The sequence below is a fragment of the Haliotis cracherodii genome, unplaced genomic scaffold (genome assembly GCF_022045235.1).
Source record: "Haliotis cracherodii isolate W230 unplaced genomic scaffold, xgHalCrac1.p SCAF_2, whole genome shotgun sequence".
In the NCBI taxonomy this organism is placed as follows: Eukaryota; Metazoa; Mollusca; class Gastropoda; order Lepetellida; family Haliotidae; genus Haliotis; species Haliotis cracherodii.
The window spans coordinates 6052245-6062928 of NW_027266275.1; the positions used below are offsets into that span (position 1 = coordinate 6052245).

At 43.4% G+C, this 10684-nt stretch overlaps 1 protein-coding gene and 1 pseudogene across 1 annotated transcript in view; one reads left to right on the forward strand and one right to left on the reverse strand.

The window, feature by feature from the left end:
• Positions 1-4205, reverse strand: part of LOC139469435 (eukaryotic translation initiation factor 5B-like) — a 29060-nt gene extending 24855 nt beyond the window's left edge. Inside the window, exons 1-3 of the mRNA XM_071251601.1 lie at positions 4077-4205; positions 3241-3379; positions 2119-3096 (exon numbers count right to left, since the gene is read on the reverse strand). Of these exons, the coding sequence (XP_071107702.1) occupies positions 2119-3096; positions 3241-3379; positions 4077-4205 (1246 nt within the window). The remainder of the gene's footprint in view (positions 1-2118; positions 3097-3240; positions 3380-4076) is intronic.
• Positions 4206-5753: 1548 nt separating this feature from the next.
• LOC139469440 (aplysianin-A-like) lies at positions 5754-10288 on the forward strand (annotated as a pseudogene).
• The last annotated feature ends 396 nt before the right edge of the window (positions 10289-10684 follow it).

Below are 10684 nucleotides of genomic sequence, written 5' to 3' on the forward strand. Positions count from 1 at the left end.
TTAGAATTACTTGAGTTACACGTTCAAGGAGTCTGGTCAGTAAATAGTGCCATGGAGCAAGATACTCCCATTTGACCTGACGCTACTACAAAAGTAGCGAAGTTGGTCCATGAGCTACTGAACTGTGAAAATTGCAACGAATCTTCAAAAATCACCCATCTTGAAATCGGTGTCGCATGTTATAGTTTTCTCTTTATTCACAGATACCATGGCAACCACAAACACAACAAAGGCAGACAACGGTAGGTTCTGCGCAAACGGGTCAATGTTTCCTTGATACTAAAGTTCGAAATCCTTAAACAATCGTGTACACCTGAGTTTTACATGATGACAGTATTCTAGCTATATATAGAAGTGTACTAGTTATATAGACATGTCTGGGTGCACATTTCGCTAAACAAAAGCGACAAAATCATAGGCTCAAGACACCTCTGCTGTAGCAGAGTCGAGTATACGATTCCGTCTATATCATGAGCCTGTGTTTATCATCACTATCAAGTAGTGATGACATCAGGTGTCATGTCATTGTCATGTTATTGTCATGTTATTGTCATGTCATTATTGTCCTAATGTTTATTGAACTTTGCTACATATCTTGATCGTACGATGCCAGGTAAGTAGTATAGTGTCACTAGGCAGGAGCTGGTTTTGGTAGACCATGGTAGACCACCAGACTGAAAGAGCCCCCTAGCCTATCGGAGCGAGCGCAAGTCACGTGTTCGGATAGGATGACTAATGCATCAACAGCGCGTCACAGGTGAGGGGGAATGAAAGGTGTGTGTTTATAAGACAGAAAAGAATTCATAAGAAAACAAAAGTAAAGGGTATTGAATAGAGCTATGTGTATGGCGTGCTACCCTAAATAGACAAGCAGCCCAGTTTGAATTGAGCGCGCTTGACAACTCACGTTATATATTCAAATAACCCGCGCTCGCTAGAGCGTGCGACCTGGTTTGATGAATGCAGGGTGTGTGTTGAAAGTACAAGTACCACAATAGAGACGGGTTATGTCAACACGATATACGCCGGGTAATGTAGGGAAAAAAAAATGTACGTCTAGCTGGAACAAATTCATCTTGTACGGTCTACACGTTGTACACCACGAACGTTAGACAACCTGTATAGAAAAAATATATAGACAAAATAGATAAGACTTCACAATCAGCAAGCTAGCGGTGTCGTTTAATTACATTTAGCGCGCAAGAACGAGATCGTCATGTCACCCTGCATTGACTATAACGCTGAAGCCAGCCGGATTTCGATTCACCCCGCACTGCGTACTATTATGAACCATTTGTAAAGAAATATTCAGCCCTGTCCCGACTTGCATAGTTGATGTTTCAACGCTAGCGTTTCCATTTAACGCGATGACAAATAAGCCCTACGGTTTGAGTTTTAACCGTGTAACATGATGTGCACAGTTTTTACTTCAGAACGTGCTATTTTGAAAAAAGATAGACAACTTATAAGTGCCAAGACAATCCAGTGATCAACAGCATGAGCAGCGATCTGTGCAACTAGGAACCGATGGCACGTGTCATCCGAGTCGGCGAGACTGACCAATGGATCCCCGTCAGTAAGCATGGGTTACTGAAGGTCGATTCTATAACCCGGGACCTTCACGGGTGTAGTATGACGAAGACTATATACTAATATGCAAAAAAACTGAGAAAAACCAATTCATTCGTATCATTTATTGATTCGAGTCAGTTGGTTCCATACAAAGCTGTGATATACGAATGGACAATAGTATTCACTCTGGAACATTATTTAGTCACTCATATACACATGCTGCTGCTGCTGAAGGCCCTATTGTTTAAACAGCCAGTCCATGTTTTGAAACACATTTCGCACTGTTGAATGTTTTAAGGTTGAATGGTTGTCTATAGTCTATGCTTTATCCATTGCTTGTAACGATTTCCGTCCAGGGGGTCCCAGTTTCACAATTCCTCTCACGTAGAGGGAAATTCGGCGTTTCTTATCGTTCAAACGCCTCAGTTTACGAGGTGTTTTCAAAATATGAATCAAACTAGACGCGTGGCGTTGACTCGGCATTCTCTTCAGACTGTTAGACTGATACAGTAGTGATGGGTATTTATGCCTAATCGTTCTGCTCACGATCGTCATCCTCCTCCTCGTCATCACCGTCGTTATCCTCTGCAACGCTATCAGATTCAGTCTCACTTTCTATTTCCGGCATATCCATCAAAGGCAGGATCTCTTTCATCTTGGGTTTTAGGAGGAGTTTGATTTTATTTTTGAGAACGGATTGTTCCGTGGAAGGATTCATGTCTCCCAGGTTGTATAGCATGTTTTGAAACAGAGGTGCCTCTTTAAAGTACGTGGTATATTCCATAGCATAGTTGAGAGTACTACGCACTAGATCCTCCCACCTCAGTTTCATTCTTCTCTCAATCCATTCTTGCGTTCGTCCCTGTCGCTTGTACTGTTTTTTCTGCAGTTTCATCTTGTCAAGAAACGTATCGTACACCTGCTTCCAGATGCGTTGTAAGCCTACATTTTGCCACTCCTCGGCTTCCATATTAGTGAATGTTGTTTTCCCACGTGGAGGTTTGACGGCAAGACCACTGCCTTTCTGGGAAGAGGCTAGGTCGTCAAAGTCACTGTCATCGTCATCACTCTCGAGTCTGGCACGCTTTCTCTTAGGTTGAAGGCTATTGGCCGGACACCAGTGTTTGATATGTCGCTGCAGATCGTGCATGTTATCTATCAGCACCCCGCAATCTGCGCAAGCCGTGGCCATAGTCAATGATGTCTCACTACTCGTGTCTGAATCGGTTTCAATTGGCGTGAGCTGATGTTGGGGCAATCTCTCTTCTTGTGTCAGAGGACTATCCAGAGATTCTGTTGTAGTCAACTTCTCCCTACGCAGATCAGGTTCAGACTGTGCTGCTGTTCTCCTGTTTTCCTCATTTATGAGGTTAACATGCAGTCGATCCTTATCTTTGGTGGTAGGTTTTAGATCGATGGTGAGTTGTCCATAGGGTGTTTCAGCAACCTTTTCATACATAGCCATAAAGTGATCCATATGTTCGGGGAAAATTCTACGAGCGAAGAGTTTGATTTGCTGTTTATCTATTGGGGAATGAAACAGGGTGACATAATGCGCGTTCAAAGCAATGTCTCTCGATTCCTTACCTCTCGGAAACAGATTTTGTATCAAGAGAAAGATCAATACATTCTTGTGATGTGAGGTTTGAGTAAACAGCCGCGAAATACGCTTGTCGTGCTTTGCTTCGGCCAGGAAATCATCCAGGACCAACACGTTCTGTTGACGAGCATCAAAGTAATCCTCGTCCAAGATATCGTAGGGAATTCCTTTTACAAAGGTCAGCTGAGGCAGCTGCTCACCGAGGTCCTGATATAATGGCTGCCATTGAGTATAACACCAAACGATGCGGGTAGGTTGGGGTTGGATCAGGCCATGCCGGAGTACATGAGAGGTAAACACAGACTTTCCACAACCACTGGGTCCCACAACGAGCGCATTTGAGGGAATCAGGAACTTGAATTGTTCTCGAAGATCAGATATACATGGTAAATGAGGCAGCCACGAGTGGACTTGCGATGGCGGCGGCGGCGGCGGATGTGCTTGTAACGGCGGGTTGGCTTGACGCAGCGGCGGCGGTGGGTGGACTTGCGGCGGCGGCGGCGTTAGCGAGTGGGCGGGTGGATTTGCGGCGGCGGTAGCGGATGGGCTTGCGGTGGCGGCGTTAGCGGGTGGGCTTGTAATGGCGAGTGGACTTGCGGCGGCGGGTGGGCTTGTAACGGCGGCGGTATGCTATGTTTATTTCTCCTGTGTCGTAACATGACATCTCTCCTTGAAAACATTTTTTCACAGTCCGGACAGGTGGCAACCCCCATGGTGATCCAAATACGGTGTGCGATTAGAGGGTATGAAGCTTTCTTTTATACCCTTGACTCTGTTGACGCTTCAAGGCAGCAAGTGCCCGTTCCACCACAGCCTTCACCTCCGACACATGTTGTATTTTCACGGGTTGGGGTGTTGTCTTCGATCCCTGTTTGGTTGTCATCGTTTTCATTTTAGGTGTTACCTGTCTCTTCTTTGTCTTCAGCGTCGACTTCTTGACTGCTTGTGGTTTCTTTCTCTGTTGTGATTTTCTCAACGTAGTCTTCCTAAATATATCTCTAGGGTCAAGTCTAATCTCTGATGCTTTCTTCATGTTGTTCACGTCCAATCCGTTTGCTGGCGAGAGTAAAACTGTTTATCGGGCTACACTACTGTAGAGTTTATACTGTCTTACACGTGCAGGGAATCTTGGAAGACACTCTTTTCTTCACAGCACACTTGTGAGTATGTTAAAAAAGTGATCATATTAGTATATAGTCTTCGTCATACTACACCCGTGAAGGTCCCGGGTTATAGAATCGACCTTCAGTAACCCATGCTTATCGGCGACTGACGACGGGGATCCATTGGTCAGTCTCGCCGACTCGGATGACACGTGCCATCGGTTCCTAGTTGCACAGATCGCTGCTCATGCTGTTGATCACTGGATTGTCTTGGCACTTATAAGTTGTCTATCTTTTTTCAAAATAGCACGTTCTGAAGTAAAACTGTGCACATCATGTTACACGGTTAAAACTCAAACCGTAGGGCTTATTTGTCATCGCGTTAAATGGAAACGCTAGCGTTGAAACATCAACTATGCAAGTCGGGACAGGGCTGAATATTTCTTTACAAATGGTTCATAATAGTACGCAGCGCGGGTGATTCGAAATCCGGCTGCCTTCAGCGTTATAGTCAATGCAGGGTGACATGACGACCTCGTTCTTGCGCGCTAAATGTGATTAAACGACACTGCTAGCTTGCTGATTTCTATACAGGTTGTTTGACGTTCATGGTGTACAACGTGTAGACCGTACAAGATGAATTTGATCCAGCTCGACGTACATTTTTTTTCCTTACATTATCCGGCGCATATCGTGTTGACACAACCCGTCTCTATTGCGGTATGATTGTACTTTCAACACACACCCTGTAGACTAATGAAGACATGTTCGTTGCGTACAACTGTCACTAAAAAACCAGCAGACGACTGTCCAAAAGCAGACGAACTTTTTTCTTATTCGCATCTAACCCGTTGAAGACGGGGGAACCGCTAGCAGACGACGAACGGGAAACCGCTAGCAGACGACTAGCACCTGTGTCAACACCTTCACTCCGCTTGTATCAATACCATCCTTTGTCCCCATTGTTACCACATCTTTAGGGAGGATTCAACGGTCTAACGCACATTCAAGTACCCCCCTCCATTGTCCACTCGCTCGCGCTTCATCGCTTTCCTTTGAAATTGGGAGGCAAATGCTATTGTTGTCATGAACTACTAAGTTTTCCTCTACTCAGGTATGCTTATAACTGCTTTGGAAAATTAAGCATAATTGTATTGCATTGTATTCCACTATGCTATGCTATGCTATGCTATGCTATGCTATGCTATGCTATGCTATGCTATGCTATGCTATGCTATGCTATGCTATGCTATGCTATAGACCCGTGAAGAAGAGATCTTCAGCAACCCATGCGTGCCATAAGAGGCGACTAAGGGGATCGGGTGGTCAGGCTCGCTGACGTGGTCGATGCATGTCATCGTTTCCCAATTGCAAAATCGATGCTCATGCTGTCAATCACTGGACCGACCGACCGCCGTCATACAGTTGGAATATTGCTGAGTGCGGTGATAGACAACAAACAAACAAAACATTATGTTATGTTATGCCTTATTTTCACTGCCGAGCTGCCTGAAGCCCCGGGGACGTATCTTGAATTTGGGGCAATGCGGTTTCGAACGGATCATAGTATTCTTATAAATACTGCAATCGAGATTGGCTTAAAAATCGTTCCATTTCAGAAAAGCGATGGGAACCAAAAACTCTGGTATCTGCGAGGGACTCACCTGGGCAAAGAAGATCTCACAGGCAGCAAAACACCTTTCAATCTGAAGGCCAAAGAAAGGAAACCTCCAGAGGCCCTCATTAGGTAAGATTAACGAAATCAAGATTTTCGGTTCTGTTATTGTTCTGTCATGTACAGCAACAACCTCAGATGTGCCCCAGTTACACAAAACGATTCGCACATACAAAGTATAATTAAGAATTGACTGTCACTTTGCGTGTGTTCATTGGAGAACCTTCATAGAGTGAGGGCCAAACTGTATGAACGTCGGAGCATGATAAATAGCATATAGGCTACATTTCAAATGTAACATTGACAACAAAATGAAGTAAAAAGACAAATAATTGTGATGGTCTTACTTGCCTCCTCTCTACTTCCCCGGTTCGAATACACAAGATCTGGTATTCATACAGTAAACTACGGTTATTACGAACTCAAAGGGACTACTATTTTTAGTTATAACCGGAGTTCGTTATAAGGATATATACAGCATAAATACAGCAAATAGTCGGGACTAAAATGTTAGTTCGTTATATCCGTCAGTTCGTTACAAGCGTGTTCGTTATAACCGTAGTTTACTGTATATTGTTGTTATGCCCGAAGGGACATCTTCACCAATAATACGAACATAACCAGCACCAAGTTTCCAGAGGAGATGTACTCAGTGACGACAAACGATGGCGTCCCAGTCTACAAGATGAGGTGTGTTTATAATTTCTTATTTGTTATGATAATGGACAATTTTGTCGTTTATATTTAGAAGCATCGTGCGTGTGCGTCAGCGGGGCGGAATATTCTCAACGTTTTACGATTGATAAATATCGTCACTGCTACGGATTACTCGACATAGTATCCAATGGTTCCCATGACTTCGAGTTAACCAACGTTTACTGTGTGACACTCGTCCGATGTTTACAACAGAGTTAGACATGTAATTGTCGTACAACTGATAGCTAGCGATGTGGTTGCTTCTTAAGAAAATAAAAGCGATAATATCCTTACCATAGGCATAAGATATCTCTGCTGAAAGCTGAGTCGGTTGTACGATTCCGAAAGTCTCATGAGCATGCCTTAATGAATTACAGTAAACTACGGTTATAACGAACTCAAGGGGACTACTATTTTAGCTCGTTTTAACCGTAGTTCGTTATAAGCATATATACAGCATAACTACAGCAAATAGTCGGGACTAAAAAGTTAGTTCGTTATAACCGTCAGTTCGTTATAAGCGTGTTCGTTATAACCGTAGTTTACTGTACTATCAAAGGGTGATGGTAGCAGGTTTCCGTGAGCGTATCCTGTCCCACCCTGGTACACGTCACAAACACATGCAAAGGCAAGTTAATTGTTCACCCGAAAATCGAGCCACGTGGTACTAGTCAAACAAGGGAATTGCATCGGACATCATTTTGTCACTGATGCCTCACATTTAGAAACGTCCTCCACATGTCCACCATAAAACCTTTAAAAGGTTTTGCTAATGCCTTACATAGTGCAACTTAAACACATTCTTGTGATATGGTCGGAATCGTACAGGGGACGTTTCATTCAGCAGAGATGTCTTTTGATTATTGTTATGCATTTTATCAGTAACGTAGATAGTTATAACAATGACGTCAAGCTGAAGTCCGGGGTATAGAAAATTGACATTTTTATGACTGTACCATCAAATGAAATTGTAAAATGCCAAAGATGGAAACTGACACGCAGTAAAGATAACAAAAATGATATTAATAGTTAAGCAAACATTAAGTTAAGAAAACTGAGAGCTTGTTGTGTTGTTCACGTTGGCAAAAATACAGGTTAACACACAGCTATCTAAACCACCCGGGACTATAACGCGATATTTCTTTAAAGGATGTCAGCTCATGGACGTCGAGATAAGGTGCCTTGGCTGACGTACACATTTTCGTTTGTTTTGTTTTGTTTGTTTGTTGTTTAAACCCGCAATCAGCACTATTCCAGCTACATGACGGTGGTTTGTATATAATCAAATCTGGATCTGACAATCCAGTGATTGACATCATGAGCATCGATCTACGATAATACGATGACATGCATCAACCAAAACAGCGAGTCTGACCACACGATCCCGTTAGTCGGCATTGGTTGCCGAAGACCAGATTTCCTCGAGGAAATACGTTTACAGCCTCTTAAATCGATCACCATTGATCTATTTTTTACTATCCAGAAACAAAATACAAATCACCTTTTTTGATTTGTTTCAGTCAGTTGAACTTTTATAGTCATTACGCTACCATGGAGGCATACGGTTATTTACAAGCTTGTATTGCAATGGGCTTGGTCAACCAACAGGGGGCGTTGCACGGAGTTAAAATGGCCAACTCGCCCTCGTCAGCTCTCCACGCAATTGAGGGGGGAATGGGGAGACTGCCCACGACACTCATGGACATATTCCGACAAAGAAGTAAAAGGTGAAAACTATTTATGAGCTGTACACACGTTTGAAAATTAAAGATTTACCAGATGCATTAATACAGCTTGTTCAAAACGTATTGCGTATTCAAACGTATTAAAAAAGTACCGGCCTTCTTTCTTTCCAACATATTGAAATCACCTACCAGGAGTGATCTAATATTATATTTTCATACATGGAGAGTAAATTCACGCCTGTCTATGGCATTTGATTTATTTCATTCAAAATGAAGCACAGTTGTATCCCAATTGGGCTCGATAGTGTTCAGTAACTTGGTTGGTTGGTTGGTTGGCTGGTTGTTTAACGCCGCACTCAGCAATATTCCAGCTTTATGACGGCGGTCTGTAAATAATCGAGTCTGGACCAGACAATCCAGTGATTAATATCATGAGCATCGATCCACGAAATTAGGATCGATGAAATGTATCAACCAAGTCAGCGAGCCTGACCACCCGATCCCGTTAGTGACAGGCATAGTCGCCTTTTACGGCAAGCATGGGTTGCTGAAGATCTATTCTACCCCGGATCTTTACGGGTCTGTTCAATAACTAAACTATACTATATATTTCTTCTAGCCACCATCTCCACTTGAACCATCAGCTGATCAGGATGGAGAAGAGGCAGACTGGGGGATACAACCTCAGGTTCAGAAAGACCCAGACAGTCGATGGTGTCACGACACCTCTCACGGTAAAGAAAAACTCATTCATGGATTATTTATTATAGAAAGGCAGTGAAACTTGGATAGCTATATAACATCGACAGACAGATCTAAAATAGTCGTCTATGTTTTAATCAGTGCATTTCACGTTGTCACACAAATAATGGCGATAACTGGACGTATTTTCAAATTGGATTGCTGTGACAGACGTTGTCTGTTTGCCTCAAGAAAACAAAAAAACGTCAATGTCAGAGAATAACCAGTCTCGATTATCCGCCGAAACAGATTCCATTGAGCGTATAAGGCAAAATAGCGGTGAAAGCTATATGAATGGATCACTAACAATCAGTGATGACACCAGGTGTTCGACAAAAGGGTAAGACGTCTTGCCCTAATTGGCTCTGGAATCAAGCACCATAATTTTGATTAGGTTTAGCTGAGGCGACCCCCATGGAGTGTTTGCCTAAGCTGCATGTAGTCAGGTATCGCATTAATGTGAAAGATGTGTTCATGACATAAGTATATTTAGTCTTTAACTACTGGTAATTGATATTGGTTAATAAGTGATTGTATTATTTTCAGACGGATGACAATGAGGTGACAATCTGCGCCAAGAAAGTAATTCTGGCAGTTCCGACAAATTGCTTGGTGCACGTTGACTTTCCCACGTTTTGGAACAATCCTGTCATTATGAATAGTATCAGCTCGGTGTTGGACGTCTCAGCTGGAAAGATGTTCTTGGCATACTCCTACAAATGGTGGAAGACCGGTAACCCTGACACTACCGACACCGACAGTGATCTCCCGTGAAGAAACACTGGTTTACAGGAATTAACAATGTATCTATCATCCTTGCCTCCTACCACAACGGAGAAACGACTCGCTACTGGCGGGAGCTGAGTCAGTTCGGGACACCCATCCCTGGCAGTCTTCCTGGAGCTAATGGTGTTACCGACGTCGTCAAGAACAGACTTGAGACGTATCTTAGCCTCATCTACAATGTCAATCAATCCGATATTCCCGAGGCTGTTGGTGGAGGGATGATGTTGTGGGACCGTTACCCGTTCGAGGCTGGCTGGCACTGCTTCAAGCCCGGCTTCAAAGAAGATGAGGTTGCTGAAATAATGATAAGCCATCACCTTCAGATGACGTGTATGTGGTCAGCAACTCGTGGGCGGATGGGATGCTGGGTGTCTGGTCAGAAGGAACATTGCACGCAGTCGACAGGGTACTGTCAAAACTATTTCAGTAAATAGCCATTGATGCTTCGCGCTCAAATTTTCTTTCTGAAGGATGTGATGTTATTTAGCTCTCTTGTTCATCCTTCTTTAACGTTTCCTCTTCGCTCAGAGACGTTCTTTATAACTGCTGAATGCGCAGATTGTTTCTGGTTATGTATTACGTCGATATTCCCTCATCTTCCCGAGGCAAGAGAGTTAACTAACTACAAAAGTCCAGTTTCCACCCTTGCCGAACTAGGCTGGGATTATGGAGTTACATTTTGGCTGGACTAACGAGTCTATGCATAGTCCAATCAAAATCGCGCACCGATATCGAAATCCGGTTCGTAAACTGTCATGCAGAGTTCGGTCGATTGCAGGATTTGTAAAGCATGTGCATCGCCAACTCGTTGTCAACAGATATTTTC